Here is a 21,182-nt window from a genome sequence, read left to right on the forward strand (position 1 = left end):
TCCGAGGCACTGAGAGAGTCACCACTCGACTGATTAGACCGATTACAACCCAGGCCCGTCCACACTCGTCTCCCTCTACCTCTCTCTCCCTCCGAACCCCACTGCAGCCCTCGGCCTCTCTCACTCCATTCCTCTCCCCCATCCCCTCCAGGCTCTCTCCCTCCCTTCCTCTCGCTCTCTCTTGAAAAAGAAACTGTTTCAGGTTCAAAGTCAGGTTTAAAAACAGGTTTTTCCACCATAGACGCGTTCATGAAGCGCTCGGGTCTCCAGCACTCGGCCGAGAAGCGCCAGTCTACCCTGTTACTGGGTTTAAACATTACACATACTTCATACATGAATTAAATACAAGACAAACACAAACTTCTGCTGCTGCTGTTTATATACTGGTACCAAAGTCATGGGATTGATCCACACAGATTAAATAATGAGTTACAGGTGGTTGAGCTGTAAGTCACCTCTTTAACCTCTGATGTCCTGGAACTAATTTAACTCTCAATAGATACATGTAAGTATTTATAACAGTAAAAGTGGATAGTGTTAACCAGGATTAATCCATACATCTGCATGTGGAACACAGCTTTTGAAGCAGCCGAGCATGGGACATCATTGTCCTCGGCTCGGGTGGCCCAGCTGGGCCCAGTTCGGCCCACCAACAGCGAGGAAACTTCGGCGAGAGGAAAAGGTTAATTTAATTCAGGTTTTTATTTACGTTTTGTGCTAAAAGGGGTTACAATGAGACAGCAGGTATGTGAGGTCAACTGATCCGTAAAATAAAATCCAAATAAAGACTTGGGAGGAGGTGTGGACCGTCCCGAGAGCTGCGGCAGGGTCAGTGGGGGGGGGGGGGAGGCGATGGTTAGGTGGTGGCCGGAGGGGGCGGCGGCTCCGGTCGGGAGGGGCGGCGAGGCCCGGGGGGGGGCAGGTCGATCAGGGACTGGACCGTGAGGGCGATGCGAGAGAGACCCTCGTCCTCCAGGATCAGCTGACTGGGGCAGAGCGCGTCCTGAGAGATAAAGAGAGAGAGAGAGAGAGAGAGAGAGAGGTAGAAGAAAGAAAGAGGGAGAGTAGAAGGGGAAGGAAAGGGAGGCAGGGGGGAGAAGGGGAGGGAAAAAGAAAGCAGGGAGAGGTGGGGGAGATGGAGAGGAGGAGGTGAGGGTAGAGGAGAGCAAGAGAGGGAAGGAATGAGAGAGAGAAATATGGATTAGACCAGGGGTTTTCAGACCGGTCCTGGAGTACCCCCCTGCCCTGCTGGTTTTTGTTCCAACCTAGGTCTTAATTACTTCATTGAATGGGAGATTGCTTTGTTGTGTCAATTAAGGATTCAATTAAGCAATTAAGACCTCAGTTGGAACAAAAACCAGCAGGGCAGGGCGTCCTCCAGGACCGGTTTGAAAACCCCTGACCTAGATTGATTTGTGAAAAAATGTGGAAACCTGCAGCACCGCGGACCCTGCTAACACACAACACAGCCCCCCCGCATGCAGCAAGACACCCCCCCACGTGCAGAGGACCCCCAGGGCCACGACGGCCCCTCACACACACCGGCCAGACCAGCACAGCACCCGAGGGAGGAGAGCGAGAGGGACAGAGAGGCTGCTGGGATATTGGAGAGTCATGCACAGCTTTAAACAAGGAGGAAAGACGTTATCGATGATCAACACTGATGTGGGAAACGGCAGGGGGGCCGTTTTGTTCTCGGGAGTCTCTCTGTGCGTCTCTCTCTCCTCAGTTAAAACTCCATGAGAACTAGATGATGATAGTTACCATTTTTAATACGTTTTAATTTCTTTACGAATCAAAAACGAATCAATTCACATTCCAATCCCGATTCGACCAGTCTTTCATTCAGCTGCTTTGTTTCCCATTCGTTCAGCCAAACCGCAAGACCACCACCAACATGCAAATCCACCCCGAGCACAGTAACTCACCTTCTCCACCTGGGGGCACTAGGCACGGACGCAAACTCTCCATACAACAGAGTAATTGGATAAAAATAATGTACAAAACAGAGTAACAGATAAATAACTTAAATCAAGGATTAAAACGTGATAATTTGACCGGAAAGAGGGGAACAGTGTGAGTGAGAGCGTAAGTGTGTGTGTGTGTGTGTGTGAGAGAGAGGGAGAGGGTGAGAGAGAGTGTGTGTGTGTACGTGTGTGTGTGCGCGCGTGTGAGTGAGAGAGAGAGGCGTGTGTGTGAGCATGTGTTTGTGAAAGAGAGAGAGAGAGGTCCCCATGGCTGGCCACATAGGCGGGTCTTCAGGCAGCCCCGGGTTGTGCCGCTCCGCTGGGCGCTCGCTCTCTCATCAGCCTGAACGGGCGCGCCGGGCAGGGGTGAACCAGAGGCGCCGTGACATCGGGGCTCTGGCGCTCGGATGCAACTCGGACGCCAGGAACAGTTACACAATGTTTTCCAGCCACAAGTAAATATGTGCCCATTTAACCAGAACCTCCGGGGCCGAGACACGGAAAAACCAGTTCAGACCAAGACCAAGGCAGACAGACAGACACAGAGAGAATGCAACACACAAACACACAAATGACACACAGACAGCGACACACATTCAGAGACACACAGAAAGACACACTACACAGAAAGCAGAGACATTTGACACACAGACATACATACAGACAGACAGACACACACACGACAAAGAAAAACACATGACAGACACACACATACATACATACAGAGACACACACACACACAGACAGAGAGGGGACACAGGACTTAAAGCGAACAACGTAGATGCTTTTTCTTTTTTTAATAATGTCATTTACAGAAAAAAGAAACTATATATCTCTTTATATAATCCATTTGCTTCTCTTTAAATACACGGGTCATCATATAAATATTACAAAATACACATCGTTCCCTTGGGATCCACTGCGTAACCTCTGAACTTCACATCTTTGTACATTTTGGTTTCAATCAATTATTATTATTATTATTATGTCTTCCACTTCTCCTCCCAGTGTCGAAGGCGGTGGTCCCATGTGAGAGACGGTAACAGGCAGCGAGGCGTGTGTGTGAGCGTGTGTCTGTGTGTGTGTGATTGCGTTTAATTGCTCGTGTGTGGTCTGTGAGGGGGGAGAGAAGAGGCACAGCATTCCTGTCCAGCGGGGGAAGACAACAACGCACTGCGGCACAAACCAAGAAACAGATCGGACACAAACAAACCGACAGTAGTGTTTACAGAGTCCTGACAGACCCCCCACCCTGTAAAATAAATTAACTCATTCTAAACGGCTCTTCTATTTACACAAGAGAAACTACTATTAAAAATAAATAAAATCAAACGAACAATCGAGCAAAGCCATGGAAAATCCTGTCTTGCTTCTGTACCTTTAGACAAACACACAACATGCAATATCGCCGCCTGGTGGCTAGACTGAGGCAACGCAGTGAAGTCTGGGGCGTCAGGCAGATAGACGTTAAACAGAGATTAAAATATAAAAGTGTCGTGTGTGTTTATGGCTCCCATCACCTTAATGTCAACGAGTTGTGCCAATAAAGCTTTATTGAGTGTCAGGGTGTACTGGGAGAGTATCGATTATTGTAGTGTGACACTGCGCAGCGCGTCAGTCGCATTGTAGTGTGATACTGCGCAGCGCGTCAGTCGCATTGTAGTGTGACACTGCGCAGCGCGTCAGTCGCATTGTAGTGTGACACTGTGCAGCGCGTCAGTCGCATTGTAATGTGACACTGCGGAGTGCGTTGATTGCATTGTAGTGTGACACTGCGGAGTGCGTTGATTGCATTGTACTGACAATCGCCCCCCCCCCTTGATGAATCTGCTCAAGGGTTCATGAACACTGCTCCCTCCCTCTCTAATCTACCCCCTTATTCCACTCTCTCCACCCGAGCTTCAGTCACCCCCCAGGGCAGCGAACAGGAATGCTGTGGTCTGGACTCTCAGGGCATGATGTCACTTCCTGCCAAGGCCTACTCTCCACACATTGGCACAGAACAGCAAAAGCGACAGGGATGTGTGTGTCGGTGTCTCAGTGTGTGTGTGTGTGTCAGTGTTCAGGCACGGTTGGTGGTGTTGTGCAGCCAGTGTTTGCATGTCAGTGTGGCTCACTGGGTATCAGGCACAGTTCCCAGCATGCTGGATGTGTGTGTGTGTGTGTCAGTCAGTGTGGTTGTGTGTCTAGCAGGCGGTCAGGCTGCAGTAGGACAGGTACAGCAGGCCCATAGCCACGGCGTAGAAGAGCAGGAAGCCGGGGCAGAGCAGTGAGGCGGGGGGGGCCACGGCTCCGGTCAGGGCCTCCACAGTGCGCAGAACCCCCCCCACATTGGAGCGCAGGATGTCAGAGGACAGACACACCTCCGTCTGAGAGAGAGAGGGAGAGGTAGAGAGATGGACAGGGAGGGAGGCAGAGGGACAGAGAGAGAGAGAGAGAGAGACAGGGAGAGGGAGGGAGGGGAAGAGGATGAGGAGGCAGAGAGAGGCGGGGGGAGGCAGGGAGACGGGACGACACAGAGAACAAACAGAGAGAGACGGTGAGCGAGACACGCAGCAGCAACACAGCGCGATACACAGCTCTGAGGCCCGCACTCCGGGGCAGCCAGAGTGGGGCAGGTGTGAGCTGTGGAATCGAGGCGTTATCTGCCCACTATCAGTAGGGGAAATGCTCGAGGCCAAAGCAAGTTCGATACACGACGGGATTTCACCCGTAATGTGGGACGAATTTTTGGCTCCCGAGGGCCCATTATTTCGGGGTACAGGTGAACTGCATCTGCTACCACCTCCTATGATAGTCATACTGCACAACAAGGCCCTCCAGAGGGGTGGCATCTGAGGGGGACAACCTAAAGCAGTGGCTCTCGCCTGGTCTAGCCTCAGGACCCACATTTGTCGCTACACAAAACACACTGGAGGTTTCCGTCCCTCTCGTCTGACTAACTGTGACAACGTGAGCCTAGATGCACAGGGTTTTTAATTTGATTTTGACAACTGTCTCTGGTTAGTGCAAGTTCTGTTCTTTGCCGTGATCATCCGGAAGGAGGCGCTGCGGTTTTGATTGACACTTGTGTTCTAGAACGGAATGTCGTCTTGGAATGTTGTGAAAGATATGCGGAAGCGTGTGATCTGAACCCCAAAACAGGAATAGGATTTCTTAGCCATGTGACCAGCCTGCAGCTAAGCTTTCCCAATCAATGAGCGCCTCCCTGCGTCTCCGCTATCTAGGTTACAAACAACCCTCATCCCTCAATTTTCACTCATTGCTGTTCACAAAGCCACCCCACAGACTCAGGACAGACACAGACACCTGCAGAGGCGTCTCTCGCACTGGACTGGACCGGATTTGACTGGACTAGATTGGACTGGAATGGAATAGACCAGACCGGACCGGACTAAATTGGACTGGAATAGACTGGACTGGAATAGACTAGACGCACAGGAAGGGGAATAGACAGCGGGGGTGCGGTTACCTCAGGGACTCCCAGCTTGCGACAGGCGCCCAGGAAATTCTCCACGTTCAGTCGGCACTTGGCGGCGCTGAGCTTTGGCTGGGAAGAGAGACAGAGAGAGTGACACACGAGCAACAATGACCAAAACACAACAACTCAGCTCATCTCTAGGTCTTCCCCCGAAACCCCAGGGATCTGTGGGGCCGTGAGAGGGCGTGGCCACAAATCCCCTGGGACGGTGAGGGGCGGGGAGAGGCGTGCGATTGGCTCACCACGGCGGGGGAGGGGACGTGGATCATGGTGACGGAGCGCGGCCGCACGTGATTGGCCAGCTGGCAGAGGACGGCGCCGTTGGACAGGGCCTCGCCCAGGTCGTCCGCCAGAGTGACCTTCAGTCTGGTCTCCAGCGTCTGAGAGAGAGAGAGAGAGACTTTCAATATCCTCTGTCCACATTTGAGTGGAAGTTTGTTTCGAATTGAGGGAGAAAGGGAGGGGGTGTTCACCTTGCGCAGCTGTGCGATGGTCTCCCTGTCCTCCCTGGGGGAGCGCGACAGGGAGGGCTTTGAGTCACAGCGGCCCGTGTCCACCAGACTGTGCACAGAGCCTGTAGAGGACAAACGGACACAGACATGTCAGGACAGAGAGACGCACTGACGGACAGTGTCGTGTCAGGACAGACAGATAGACACACAGAAACATCAGGATAGAGAGACAGACAATCAATCAATCAAATCAATCAATCTTAATTGTCGCCGAGGGGCAATTGTTGCCCAGCAGTTTAAAAACAGACACACAAAATATATAACAAACACACCCTTAAATATAAATAAATATATAAAATCCGATACACACAAGCCATCTTAAACATAAAGACAGACACGTCAGGACAGACAGAGAGAGAGACAGAGAGAGAAACCTCAGGGACAGAGACACGTTAGGGACAGACAGAGAGAGGGACAGAGAGAGACAGAGAGAGACACAGCAGGGACAGACAGACACGTCAGTACAGACAGAAAGCGAGAAACGTCAGGGACAGAGAGACATCAAGGACAGAGACACATCAGAGACAGAGAGAGACGCGTCAGGGACAGAGAGAGACAGACAGCGGTTCTCGGTGCTCTGACCCGTGGGCTTGACGTTGCTGCGGGACTGCGCCCGGAACAGGAAGCTGTTGGGTTTGTGTCCCCCGCCCGTCGACACCGAGGGGGTCTGGGAGGGCGGCGAGTCTGAGGAGGGAGAGAGGTGAGACGGATGGACGGACAGACAGACATTGCACACCTGTGTGTCATTAGCATGGAAGATCTCACCTGTCCTGCCGGGACAGCGCTGAGGAGCCGGACTGGACATGTGATCTGAACTCTGTGGAGGGGGGGAGAGAGAGAGATGAATGAACACACAAAGCAGAACAGTACAGCAACAGTAAACCGAGAAAGAAAGGAGGAGGGGAAGGGATGGAGGGAGACAATGAGAGGAGGGGATGGCGAGGGAGAACAGGGGAGGAGGTAAACACGAAGAGCAGCAGACCGACCTGACTCCTCTGTCGGAGGCCGAGGTGTGAGGAGCTGCTGTCTGAAGAGCCACCACTAGAGGGAGACAAACACCACAGTTACACACCAGGGAGGCTAAAACATGCATTAAACACTTTATAAAACACATGACAAAGCAGCCAAAGTGAACCATCTTTAGTCATGGGGGGGGGGGGTCTGATTGTTACATTTAAGGAAAATTAAATGTTCTCGTCCCGCAACGTACAGACATGCATGTTTCCGATACTGACACGTGTCGGGGTGCTGTGGCCCAGTGCGTCTTGGGCTGTGGAGTTCTTAACTTAATTGCAATCTTAATTACTTAATTACTTAATTGGAGGAATTCTGCAGACGCTACAAAAAAAAAGTGACATCTCACACATGTAGAGAAGCACACAGAAATGCAATCACACGCTCACACACACGCGTGATTACCCGGCGCTGCTTCCTGTGTGAGCTGCCGTCGCCACCGAGACGCTTCCTGTTTTCGACGCTGTCTTCAGTAAACTGCAGGCGAGAGAGAAAGCAGAGCGAGATGAGCGGAGAGGGAGACGGCGTCTGGAGGGGTCTGGCAGTGTAGTGAGTTGTGTAGTGTAGTTGTAGTAGTAGTACAGTGTAATGTAGTAGTACAGTGTAGTGTAGTGTAGTTGTAGTTGTAGTACAGTGTAGTGTAGTGTTTAGCCTGTGGTGAGGGGACTGGTAGTTAGGGTCAGGGTGGGGCATACTATCCCCCTCGCTCCCTCCCAATCTCTTCTCCCTCTCTCTATCTCTCTCCCTCTCTCCCTCCCTCCAAATCTCCTCTCCCTCTCCCTCTCCCTCTCTTTCTCTCTCTCTCTCCCCCTCCCACCAAATCTCCTCTCCCTCTCTCCCTTCCTCCCCCCAGTCTCCTCTGTCCTTCCCAATCTCCTCTCCCTCTCTCTCTCTCCCTCCCTCAATCTCCTCTTCCTCTCTCTCTTCCTCTCTCTCCCTCCCTCAATCTATCCTCCCACTCTCTCCCCCTCTCTCACCAGCTGTCTCTCCTCTCTCTCTCTCTCCCCCTCCCACCAAATCTCCTCTCCCTCTCTCCCTTCCTCCCCCCAGTCTCCTCTGTCCTTCCCAATCTCCTCTCCCTCTCTCTCTCTCCCTCCCTCAATCTATCCTCCCACTCTCTCCCCCTCTCTCACCAGCTGTCTCTCCTCTCCCTCTGTTGCTGGGCCCTCTCCCTCTCCTGCCAGATCTGCAGGGTCTCGGGGCGCCGGCGCTCCTCCGGGGAGGGACTGGAGGGCTGGCCATCCCCTCCCGGCGCCGACCTGAGGGAGGGGGAGGGCGAGGGACGGAGGAAGGGAGGGAGAGAGGGGAAAGTATTAAATGGACAGAGAGAGATATAGAGGGAGAGAGAAAGTCCCGGTCTGGTGGCTCACCTGCTCCCGGGACTCCTGTCCGCACTCTCTGCCGGCACTGCACCCTCCCTCTCGTTCTTCTCCTGGGGGACGGTGGACACGAGGACCGGGGGGAAGAGGAGACAGCCCGTTACTCTCAGCGTCTTGGACCAGCCTCGGAGCTGCTGGGTGTGGGGTCCTCTCTCACCTGTGGGTGCGCCGTGTTTATCTGCTGAAGGGTGGGCCGGCACCCAGACGGCCTCCGCGGCAGCGGCTGCTCCTCTTCCTCCTCCTCCTCCTCCTCTGTCACGTTGCCCACAATGAAGTCCACCTGGTCCACCTCTCCGTTCACCGGGGCGGGCGTCCCCCTCTCCTCCCGCAGGTGCCTCTGGTCCCGGGAGATCTCGGCCATGCGCAGGGACAGCTCAGAGAAGTCGTCCGTAGACTGCGGGGACGGAGACGGACACGGACACAAGGACTGAGACGGACAGATGCCAAGAGAGGGGGAGCCATGCCCGTCTCTTGGTCTGTCTCTCTCTGTCCGTCTGTCTCTCTCTCTCTGTCCGCCCCGTCTCTCTCGGTCTCTCTCTCTCTCTGTCCGCCCTGTCTCTCTAGGTCCGTCTCTCTCGCTGTCCTCCCCTTCTCTCTCGGTCGGTCTCACCTCGTTGCCCGACCACCTCTTGCTGCCGCTGTCCACGCTGTTGAAGCCGGAGTCCAGGCCTCCATAGGGCCGGGCGGGAAACAGCTCCTGATCGGACAGGCTGAGGGGGAGGGAGCAGGAGTGAGGGCAGCAGAGCGAGGAAGACAGGAGGAAAGGAGAAGGGAAAATAAAAGATGCAGAGACAGATATGAACAGACTGACACGGACAGGATGCAAAAACAAAACGCATATTCTCTGGGAATGAAAGCAGACAAACCTGAAATGTCAGGGTCGCGGCTCCCGCACCCGTCTGGAGAAAAGGGAGGAATGCAGCAGATACTGGCTGTGCATCTCTCTCTCCATCTCTCCCTCCCTTCTTCTCCAGCTGTTGCTGCCTGACTGCCATTCTCTCTCCACAGATGTTATATCTCTCCCTCTCGCTCTCTCTCCATCACCAGCTGTCAAACTATGCTCTCGCTTTCCCACCGCCTCTCCCTCTCCCACTCCCTCCCCCTGCCTCCCCCTCTCTCACTCCCTCCTTCCTACTGCCTCCCCGTCCCTTCCCTCTCACCAGCCGTTGAAGCCGCTGGGCCGCAGCGGCCTCTCGAACTCCTCGGGCGCCGTCTTGCTGCAGGCCTCGATGTTCAGGTACTTGAAGATGTGGATCTTGCCCTTCGTGCAGATCTGAGAGAGAGAGAGAGAGAGAGAGAGAGAGAGACACAATGGGGCTTTAGCAAACCGTCCACCACACAGGCAAGAGCAGGTGTGCAGTCGAATAAAGAAGAGGGAAGAAGAGGGGGAGAGAGAGAGAGAAAGGGGGAAGAAGAGCGGGGAGAGAGAGAGAATGAGGGAAGAAGAAGAGCGGGGAGAGAGAGTGTAATACAGACAACGCGGATGCCCCAGTCCCCACGCTGTGTCAAGAGAGGGACCCCGGGGGCCGTACCTGCGCTGGGGGGGACTGTAGGGGGTTGTTGTCCAGGTTGATGGTCTGCAGGTGGCGCAGGTGGCGGTAGCACACTGGGACACGTGTCACGCGGTTACACGACACGTCCAGGCGCACCAACGGCAGCTCCGCCAGCTCTGGGGGGGACAGGGGGACACATGGACAGTTAGTACAGCTCCACATGTTAAACTCTGCCCCAGATCACCCCAGTCCTCCCAGCCATCCCCTCACCCTCGGGCAGCGTGGTCAGGTGGTTCCTCCGCAGGTTGAGGTCCCGCAGAGACTCCAGCTGTCCGATCTCCGTGGGGAGGGCCGTCAGCTCGTTACAGCTCACATCCTGACACAGAGAGGGAGGAGGGGGTTAATACATAAATACTGTACCTGGAGAGTGCGGGGAAACAGTCAGGGACACACAGAGACACAGGGACAGACAGAGAGGGGGACACAGATACACGGGGATATACACAGAGAGAATGAGAGACACACAGACACACACACACAGGGACACACAGAGAGAGACACAGAAAGACACAGAGACACCGGGACACATACACAGAGACACCAGGACACACACACGCAGAGAGAGACTGAGAGACAGGATGCCCAGGGGACTGACCAGCTGGCGCAGTGTGACCAGGCCCTGGATGTCGGGCGGCAGGCAGGAGAGCTTGTTGTTGCCGGCGATGAGGACCCGCAGGGGCAGCTGGCACAGGGAGGGGGGCAGACACGACAGCTGGTTACGGCTGAGAGAGAGAGAGAGAGGGGTCAACAGGGTGTCAATTACACTGAAGGGTGTCTACATTTCTTCTTATTATGCCAGGCGTGGCGGGGAGTGGCGTGGTGGGGCGGTACCTGACGTTGAGGTAAGTGAGGGCTTGCAGGTTGCACACGGAGAGGGTGATGCCGCGCACACAGTTGTGGTACAGACTGAGTGTCTCCAGAGCGATCAGGTGGCACAGCTCCTCCGGCACCTCCGACAGCCGGTTCTTAGACAGGTCTGAGAGACGGAGAGACGCAGATGGGGCTCATTAGATGATGGCACACAACACACACACACACACAAACAAACAAACAAAACGGGTCCTGGCCCAGAACAACGGTCGACAGGGGGCAGCGCAGAGGGGCGATTAAGGGCTGAAGCTGGGGCGGCACCAGTGGCGTGACGGCGGAGACAGCTGTGAATCACCTGGGCGACGCCTCCGATGGCTTAACTCTGCTGAAGACGTGTCTCGGGGCTTAGCGTCCGACTGGGTGCACGGCAAACACCGCAGACGTGTGTGTGTGTGTGAGAGAGAGAGAGAGTCTGACCTACTCGTGTTTACCTAAAACACAGTAACACAAATGAGGAACAGAGCACCAGGCACAAGGGAAGGGCTTTGATGCCACACAGGGAGAGAGGGAGAGGGAGAGGACAGAGTGAGTGAGTCAGTCTGTTGGGAAAAAAGAAGGAGCCGAGAAAGAGAGAGAGGTTTGTTGTATCGAGGGGAGAGGGTGTTTGGCCCGTGACACGAGCGATCAGATCCCAGTCAGCGTGTGAGCTCATTCACCCCCATGACACTCACACACACACACACTGCCTTGTGTCTCGGGCACTCACAGTAAAGACACACACACACACACCAGTGGAAAGAGAGGTGGAGAAGAGAGGGAGGAGGGGAGGATGGTGATACACGGGGGGTTCCCCAGAGTATTCTCAAAAAGACAGTGTCAGATGGTGCCGTTCCCTTGACAAGCAGGTGTGTGCAGGGAAGGGATGGGACCCCGTGGGGTGTGTGCGTGCGTGTGTGCGTGTGTAGCTGGAGGCATGTGGATACACACATACACACACACCACTGACCTACACTTTATACATGCATAGTATAATAAACACAGGCACAAAAACAGACGCAGTATGTATTCAGACACACACACACAGCTCTGTCTCTGCTGTGTACTTGCAGCGCGTTCAGGAGGTCAGAAGGTATTTTTAGAGAGAAACCAGATTTTAATTACAGTGCTGGCCAACTCTGGGCTGCTTGTATAGGCCCTGATTACAGGGTGTGGGACAGACAGACACACAGAGAGAGAGAAGGAGAGGGGGAGAGAGTGAGAGAGAGAGAGGGAGGGAGAGGGAGAGAGACCTTGGGGACGAAAAGATACGGGGGGGTAAGATAAAAGACAGGAATTAAATCGAAAAGTCTGCCGTCATCCTGGAGAGAAAGATACCGAACAAAAGAAAAACAAATGCACAACAAAGACGAGTGCAGGGATGAAAACCCAAAGATAACAGTCAAGCGAAAACCACAAATCGCACCCTTACATGTGAGTTTACACTGGCGAGGGGCAGAGGGGCAGATCTGGGCCGCCCTGCGGTGTGGACCGGCACGCAGGGGGCGACCCGGGGGGACAGCTTGCGTTTTAATTAAAGTTTTGTGTACTGTTCTTTTTTCGTCGTTCAAGCACTCGTCTGCCAGACGGCAGCCGTTTTCTTTAATACATAGCCGTTCTTTAAACACTGTGTTTAAGGTTTGGCTGGATGAAGCTCTGGGGTTTTAAATTGCCCGTTTAAAGCACCGAGTCAGAGCTTCCCACACTCTCACAGCAACGGGCCTGGCAGCACCGTCGTTGCTAGGCATGACATTGCACTGAGCCGACCGACTCGGCAAATACGCACTGACTTGTGCACACTCTTGTGTAAACAGCCGACACATCTGGACTGAGAGTCCAGCTTAGTTATCGAGCGAGTAGCCTATATTCAGTCTGTAGTCAGTGTGCAGTGTGTAGTTGGCAGCCCGGAGAATCCAAGGGAATAACCGACTCACAGACTGTCCGATACATAAACCACTCAATGAATAAATGAGGGCAGGAAGTAGATCAGCTCCTGACAGGAAGCGAGGCCTCCACTGCTGCCGTCCCCGAGCCGAGAGAGAGGGGCCCTGAGCCACACCTGCTACTGCACACGGACTACAATACACGGACTACATACCAAAGACTACACATGGACTACTATACACCTGCTTCTACACACTGACTACTGCACACCGACTACCGACTACTACACACTGGCTGCTAGACACTGCACACTGACAGACTGCACACCGGCTACTCATTGATTACTCACCGATCACACATGGACTTTAGACTACACACACTGGCAGCTCCACACACCGTCTGCACGCCCTTTACCCAACGGCCCTGCTCTCCAGCCGGGCTTTCATTCCAGCATCTACCTGAACAACACGAACCATCAAATAACATCACTGGACATCGAGGGCACAGCGCTTTACAGCACTGTACACTTTAATACATTTTATAAGGCATTGTGAGTTATTATTTTATTTATTTATATTCCATACATATTTGTAATGTTTGTCATGCCAATAAAGCTCCTTAAATTGAAATTGAAAGAAGGAGGGTGAGGGAAACCGGAGAAACTGGCACAGCTGCCCCCATCTCTCTCCGGCATCCGGGCCTCCAGCCAACAGCCACACTGCGGCCAGGCGGGACTCCAGCAGTGTGTGTCTATCTCCCTCTCTCTCATGACCTCATCCCTCGCTCTCTCATCAGTGCTGCAGTCCGCCCGCACCCCCCACAGACTCCTTCTCTGGAGCTCTGAAGTGTTGTTTGCTATGAGGAGGCCTCTGTCTATCTGTGGACACAGGCCAGCGCCGAGGACCAAGACACGTCCCTACCTTGAGGCCAGAAAGAGAGAGAATAAGGATCTCTCCCCAGGCCACCTGTCACCCTTAGATCCCCCCCTCCCTCTCCCAAGAGGTGCTGGTTAGAGGAACCGTGCCGAAACCTGCCCTGTTCTCATCACTGCAGCCTAACGAGCTTAACGATGTCGGGAAATCACAGGGCTCGGGGGGGGGAGGGAGAGAGTCCTATGCTTATCGAGGATTTCAAAACAAAACGGCAGTCCGTGATCTGTGCACAGAGCCGTGCGTCTGACTGACGTGTTCAATAATAAAAGAGTTAGCCACTTTAAGAAAAAAAAAGAACAGATAAATAAACGGGAGGAAAACAAAACGCTGAGCTGCAGAGTTTGAAGGGTGTGTGCGAGTGCGTTATCTGGCCTTGACCAGAACACAGCTCCATTAGCAACACTCAGGAATGTCTTATTCATGAGATTTATATTAATAAAAAAACAGAGAGAGAGAGAGAGAGAGGCAGGGTGCAGCAGTTACTCTAAAAAACAGTGAAGGTCTTAGTCACAAATTTAGAGGGGGAGAGAGAGAAAGAAAGAAGGTGAAATTGAGGATGAATTGAAGGAGTGTACCAGGATTCAAGTGGAGGCATGAACAGATCAGACCTCAAACAGAAAAAAAGTTTCAAAAAGTAAAACGTTGATGACTAATTCTCTCAAGTATCAATTGTCGTTAACACACACAGACACACACACAGACACACACACACAGACACACACACAGACAGGGGGCGGACAAACCGGACCGGGCCGCGACATCCCAACAGTGTGGAGAAAAACAAACCGGGCCGGGTCAGGGTCAGGGTCTGCGAGCCGGGCTGAGGTACCAGGCTGATTATCTGTCGGCTGATTAGAGTGTTTACTTTACACAGCGTTGCTACTAACAACCACCAACCCCCCCACCACACACAGGATGTGACACGGCCACTTCCCCCCGCAGCGTTGCATGTAAGAGTCTGAGAGAAGAGAGAGAGCTTGAAATTGTGTTTTAATGACTACTTGTGATCTATTATTCATGTATATTATTCATGATTTATTTATTATTTATTCATTTATCTATTTTAATGATGTGTAATTGACCCACGTTTTATTTTAACTCTATCATCCATACATATCCATTTCCTTGTTGTTTTTATGCATCACCTGTATCGTACGTGCTTTGGCAAACACTTGTATCAACATGTGTCAAAGCTCGTTTTGAATTGAACTGAATTGAGGGAGAAATGGAGGCGGTGGAGAGAGAAGGGCTGAGACTGAAGCAAAGAAAGGAGGAGAGAGAAAGGGACAGAGAAAGAGAGATTACTAATCTACTAACGCTTTGGCAATACATTTCTGGTCGTGCCAATAAAGCACCTTGAATTTTAATCAGAGAGACACACACACTGATACCGCGGGGGCCGTGTCTGTCCAAGGGGAAGGGTGTTTCCTCTTGGCCGCCCGCTGCGCGATTCTCACGGGTCCCACAGTCCAGCTTTGAAGACTCCTGGAATGAACTGTGATCCGATGGCCCCCCGCCCCAGAGCCCCAGAGAGCACGTACGACACAGCACAGCACTACGGCACAACACAACACCAAGGCACGGCAAGGCACTACGCGGCACGAGGGGCCCGGCCTACCTGCCCCTGCGGAGGCCTGGGACACACGCACAGTGCCACTGTTATTGTTCACTGACAATCGACCATTCACTGACACACACAGGCGGGCAGACGGGGGAGAGAGAGAGCGCAGGGACCAGCTGGAGAGATGGAGAGGAGAGAGAGAGATGGATAGAGACGGAGAGAAACCAGAATGTGTCTTGTTGCCCATGTGTGGTGTCTGCTGAAGCAATAGGGCTCCAGTGGTTGTTGCAACAGGAGAGGTGGGGGGATAGAGAGAGAGAGAGAAAGAAAGAAAGAAAGAAAGAAAGAAAGAGAGAGCACTCTAGTTGCTCTGACAAACCACCAGCGCAGGCCATGGAGGAAAAGTAAACGGGGGAGGGAAATGCAGAAAGATTTGTTTGTGGGGTTCGGGATTTCCTGACGTGTGCGACAAACATGCAAAGGCAACTCGGCCGACATGCAAACCACACAGCGCCCGTGTGTGTGTGTGTCCCTCCCACCTCCCCTTCCTTCAAGGTCACTAACAATCGCTCGGCCAGCTGGGAAACCGTGCCGGGCCGGTTCTATGGGGGTCTCTCATTCTCTAACGTCTCTCTGTCAGGAAGCTCTTTCTGCGCTTACAATGGGACACAGACGTCCCCCCCAAGTGTCAGTCTGCCAAGAACTGAAAGAGGACTGAAAGGACACCCTAAACCTCTCCCATGAAATGCTAGAGTACCTGTCTGAACTCTCAGAACCGCAGACAGCCCCCCACCCTGAAAAATAACAAACACACAAACACAGATGCTTCCTCTCTACTCCACCGTTCATTCACTTTCTAGCAAGTTCGGTTTCCCAGCCAGCCAGAAGAGGAGCCACAATAATAATACACAACACAGTCATATAAAACTGAAATCTTTGCCGCTTTGTGTCGCGGGTACATGATTGTGTGTTGGGGACGAAGAGGACGGCCTGAGGGGCACAAAAGGGGTCCCGGCGGCCCGTCCCCGCGCTGCCCTACTTCAGAGGGGCGTTAATCTGGGCCAGGGGGCGGGGAGTCCATGCACAAATTGAGGTCTCTGCATTTGCGTTGGTGTGTCTCTCTCCCTCTCTCTGATGGTGGTGTTTGTGGCGAGGTTAGGCAGTCATGCGCCTCAGTGTGACCATCGCTACAGTACGGAGACACGCGCACAGACAGATACTCGCAGAACCAGGAAGGTGCTGCTGTGCGGGTGTGGCAAGCGCAGCTAAACCAGAAGGCCGCGACAGAAGCTGAAGCGAAAATCCAAATAAAGAGAGAGAGGGGGGGGGGGGAGAGAGAGAGAGAGAGAGGGGAAGAATTATGCAGGGGGAAAAAGCAGAAGTGGGAGATGGGCTGCTCGAAGCCACATCCTGCGCGGGGCGGAAACGCAGCACCGAGAGGAAGAGACACTGCGTAACACAGCGAAACACACTACACTGACTGTGTGTACACACAAATACACACTCACACATGCGCTATACACGCCAGTACACAGGGAAGTGAGGCACTCCATTGGTTACTGGGTATTTTACCAGCATCTCCCACAGCTGTCCCTAAGAGCTCACCACACTGCCTCCATTGGTCCAGTCCAGTCCAGTCCAGTGTGCGTCTCTGCAGCAGTCCAGTCCAGTCTTCGTGACTCTGCAGTCCAGTCCAGTCCAGTCCGGTCCAGTCCAGTCCCATCAATGTTTCTGCAGCAGTCCGGTCCAGTCCAGTCAGTGTCTCTGCAGCAGTCCAGTCCAGTCCGGTCTTCGTGACTCTGCAGTCCAGTCCAGTCCAGTCCAGTCCAGTCCACTCCAGTGAGCAGTGGACAGACAGATGTGGATCCTGATTGAATCAGTGTGCGTCTCTGTAGCAGTCCAGTCCAGTCTTCATGACTCTGCAGTCCAGTCCAGTCCAGTCAGTGATTCTGAAAAAGTCCAGTCCAGTCCAGTCCAGTCCGGGCCAGTCCAGTCAGTGTCTCTGCAGCAGTCCAGTCCAGTCCAGTCTTCGTGACTCTGCAGTCCAGTCCAGTCCAGTCCAGTCTTCATGAATCTGCAGTCCAGTCCAGTCCAGTCAGTGATTCAGAAAAAGTCCAGTCCAGTCCAGTCCAGTCCGGGCCAGTCCAGTCAGTGTCTCTGCAGCAGTCCAGTCCAGTCCAGTCTTCGTGACTCTGCAGTCCAGTCCAGTCCAGTCCAGTGAGCAGTGGACAGACAGATGTGGATCCTGATTGAATCACACCAAAAGGTAAACAATTTCTCAGACAGCAGTGGACCATTGTGGGCCCGGGCCACAGCTTGAGTCCAACCATGGCCAACAGCACCACGTCCAGACCAGGCCCGTATCAATCCAGCTCCGAGGCGGTCAACCCAGCTGAAACGACAGACTGGGGACTGGAACCCTGACCCCAGCCTGGGCCACAACACCATTAATTCTATTCGATTTCAATGAAATATAATTCAGTTTCATGCAGGATTGAGATCAATTACTCAAATTAAGAGCAGAGAGAGAGAGAGAGAGGGGGGGGAGGGAGTGTGAGAAAGTGAACAAGGGAGAGAAAGCGAAAAGGGGGAGAAAGTAAGAGCGAACCCCTCTGGGGCAGAGAGGACGAGAAACAACAGAGCTCGTATTATTTCTCCTCCGTCAGCAGACCGGGCCGCTCTCTCTCTAACAGAACAAGCCACCCGTTGTGTGCCCTGGACCCCGGAGGTCACGTGGCTGTGTGGCTCTTCAATTATTATCTCTCAACTCTGCCCCCTCCACCAGGACACACACACACACACACACAATACAAACACACATCCGTGTCTGCGGCTCGGCCCGAGAGCCCCCGGTTCTGTACTGTACAGAGGGTGCGTTCGAAAGCAGCGGAGAGTTAATGGGGGGATGAATAAATAATGAATAAACGTACACATACGGGGGTAGATCTTCCCTAAGGGATGGTGGGAGGGGGTAGCCAGATGGTCGGGACAGAGCACTCCCAGGAGGGGATAGGAGACGGGACGGGACCGGCCGTTCACCCCGGCACCGATAATGACACAATCTGTCACAACCTCACACACCTCGAACCAGCTGCGCCCTCCCCCCGCCACTCTGTGTGTAAAGCCTGTCTCATTGAAGTTTATGAGGCTGTATTAAAAGCATGGTTATCGGTCCTGAGATGCACAAGCCTGTCCCGGCACACACAAAAAGACCCCCGGCTACGTCATACGTGTGCATGTGTGTGTGTAAACAAAACGGATGCAAAATCAGAAACATGTGTGGTAAAATCACATCCCTGTAGGCCGGGTGCAGCACCTTGTGCAGAGCAGAGCAGATGGTGTCAATTAGCTGCACAATACAGGGGGGAGAGAGAGAGAGGAAAGGAGGAGGGTTAAAGAAAAGACTGATTAACCATACAGTACAAGTGACACTAAAGCACTTTTTATATGCATCTTTAAAACTAACGTTGAGTCACCAGCTGACGTCAGTACTTTATCTCTCCATTCTCTTTTCTTCGTGTTTCTGCTTTTTCGTTCCAAAAACAACGATTTCAACACACACACACACACACACACCAGCCAGGAGGAAACGAGCCCAGCGCACATCTTCAATAACACAGAGCCTCACACTGATGCACTACAACACCAATCCGACCCACCGCGTTGCACTGCGCGTCTGATCCACCTTCACCAGCGGCAGAGGACTGCGCTACACACGCGTAACTAACACCGCCGGGATCCATCTTAAGGAGACGGGCTTCCGCGTTACAGACAAGCTGAAAACCGCACAACTTTCTACCCAAGGCACTCACACACAAATACACACCGTGACACCCTCAGACACACAATGACACACTCACAGGTACAGGAACACACACTCACAGACACACAATGACACACTCACAGGTACAGGAAGACACACTCAAACAATGACACACTCAGACACACAATGACACACTCACAGGTACAGGAACACACACTCACAGACACACAATGACACACTCACAGGTACAGGAACACACTCACAGACACAATGACACACTCACAGGTACAGGAACACACACTCACAGACACACAATGACACACTCACAGGTACAGGAAGACACACTCAAACAATGACACACTCAGACACACAATGACACACTCACAGGTACAGGAACACACACTCACAGACACACAATGACACACTCACAGGTACAGGAACACACTCACAGACACACAATGACACACTCACAGGTACAGGAACACACACTCACAGACACACAATGACACACTCACAGGTACAGGAACACACACTCACAGACACACAATGACACACTCACAGGTACAGGAACACACTCACAGACACACAATGACACACTCACAGGTACAGGAACACACACTCACAGACACACAATGACACACTCACAGGTACAGGAACACACACTCACAGACACACAATGACACACTCACAGGTACAGGAACACACTCACAGACACACAATGACACACTCACAGGTACAGGAACACACACTCACAGACACACAATGACACACTCACAGGTACAGGAACACACACTCACAGACACACAATGACACACTCACAGGTACAGGAACACACTCACAGACACAATGACACACTCACAGGTACAGGAACACACACTCACAGACACACAATGACACACTCACAGGTACAGGAAGACACACTCAAACAATGACACACTCAGACACACAATGACACACTCACAGGTACAGGAACACACACTCACAGACACACAATGACACACTCACAGGTACAGGAACACACTCACAGACACACAATGACACACTCACAGGTACAGGAACACACACTCACAGACACACAATGACACACTCACAGGTACAGGAACACACACTCACAGACACACAATGACACACTCACAGGTACAGGAACACACTCACAGACACACAATGACACACTCACAGGTACAGGAACACACACTCACAGACACACAATGACACACTCACAGGTACAGGAACACACTCACAGACACACAATGACACACTCACAGGTACAGGAAGACACACTTACACAATGACACACTCAGACACACAATGACACACTCAGAGACACACTCACTCACACAAACGCGTAGATACACAGTAACACTTTCACACACACAAGCAGGTGTCCCACACCCTGAACAGGAGGAGGGCGCTCTCCCTCCCTCTTTTTCTTTCTTTCTTTCTCTCTCCATCTCCCTCCCTCTCTCCCCGGGCCGGGACCCCGCCGGGCTCACCTGCGTGCGTGATGTCGGACAGGTCGAAGTTGCGGGACGTGCGGGGGAACTCCTTGAGCTTCCTGTTGGCCAGGCTGAGCGCCCCGCTGGCCGCCGCCTCCTCGAAGGCTTTCTCGACGCTCCGGCTGGCCGCGATGGTGGCCGGCAGCGGGGAATCGTCGCCTGCGGCCATGGGGCTCCGGTCGATCCGAGGAGAGAGAGATAATCGATCGGTTCCCAGCTTCCTCCCCCTCTTCTCCGGCCCGGATGGGGAGGGAGCACAACTTTTCTCCGCTCTCTCGGTGGAAGTTTGTGCGATTATTATTATTCCCCTCTTCTCTCTCTCTCTCTCTCTCTCTCTCTCCGCGATCTGTCAATCCGAGCCAACGCTGGCCGAGGAGGGAGGAGCCAGAACCTTAGGGAGCGTGATGGACGGACAGCTCGACCACTCAAAGGGCGTGGTTTTGTCGGATATGGGGGTGGTTTGTGTCGAGTGGGCGTGGTTTGCACGGGTCCTCAAAGGTGACGTGCAGCCGCTCTCAGCCACTAAGCGCTCAGGGGCGGGTCCGGCGGGGAGATGGGGGGGTGGGAGTGACTGACAGGGACGTGAACCAATCCAAGGGCCGTCCCTGTTGGTGGCGTCCAATGAGGGCCTTTGAGGGTAGGGCGGATGAAGCGATTGGCCGGCGGCAGAGTTGCAGTGCCATGTGTGTTGCGTGCGTGCGTGTGTGTGTGTGTGTGTGTGTGTGTGTGTGTGTGTGTGTGTGTGTGTGTGTGTGTGTGTGTAACCCTGACCCCGGGCGGCGCATTTTTGTCAA

At 53.2% G+C, this 21,182-nt stretch overlaps 1 protein-coding gene across 2 annotated transcripts; it reads right to left on the bottom strand.

The window, feature by feature from the left end:
- Nucleotides 1-683: 683 nt before the first annotated feature.
- Nucleotides 684-20,760, bottom strand: lrch4 (leucine-rich repeats and calponin homology (CH) domain containing 4). 2 transcript variants are annotated; one of them, XM_066722395.1, is made up of 18 exons: nt 20,386-20,760; nt 10,738-10,882; nt 10,502-10,628; nt 10,117-10,222; nt 9,886-10,022; nt 9,514-9,626; nt 8,964-9,063; nt 8,511-8,747; nt 8,345-8,406; nt 8,108-8,233; nt 7,380-7,451; nt 6,947-7,001; nt 6,726-6,777; nt 6,543-6,644; nt 5,922-6,022; nt 5,691-5,828; nt 5,440-5,517; nt 684-1,003 (listed from the first exon to the last, which is right to left on the bottom strand). In XM_066722395.1, exons 1-18 carry the CDS (start codon nt 20,555-20,557, stop codon nt 857-859), a joined length of 2,070 nt encoding a protein of 689 aa, XP_066578492.1. In that variant the 5' UTR covers nt 20,558-20,760; the 3' UTR covers nt 684-856. The 2 variants fall into 2 exon arrangements, with proteins under 2 accessions (XP_066578492.1, XP_066578491.1); XM_066722394.1 differs by lacking the exon at nt 684-1,003 and adding an exon at nt 2,750-4,336 and having other exon boundaries at nt 20,386-20,759.
- Between the last annotated feature and the right edge of the window lie 422 nt (nt 20,761-21,182).

The sequence above is a fragment of the Amia ocellicauda genome, chromosome 14, assembly GCF_036373705.1.
Source record: "Amia ocellicauda isolate fAmiCal2 chromosome 14, fAmiCal2.hap1, whole genome shotgun sequence".
Taxonomy (NCBI): Eukaryota; Metazoa; Chordata; class Actinopteri; order Amiiformes; family Amiidae; genus Amia; species Amia ocellicauda.

Coding starts and splice junctions, on each gene's coding strand:
- lrch4 (XM_066722394.1), bottom strand. CDS start 20,557: ATGGCCGCAGGCGACGATTCCCCGCTGCCGGCCACCATCGCGGCCAGC. Junction 10,629..10,737: donor CTCACTTACCTCAACGTCAG/GTACCGCCCCAC, acceptor TCTCTCTCTCAG/CCGTAACCAGCTGTCGTGTC. Junction 7,452..8,107: donor AGGGAGAGGAGAGACAGCTG/GTGAGAGAGGGG, acceptor TCTCGCCTGCAG/TTTACTGAAGACAGCGTCGA.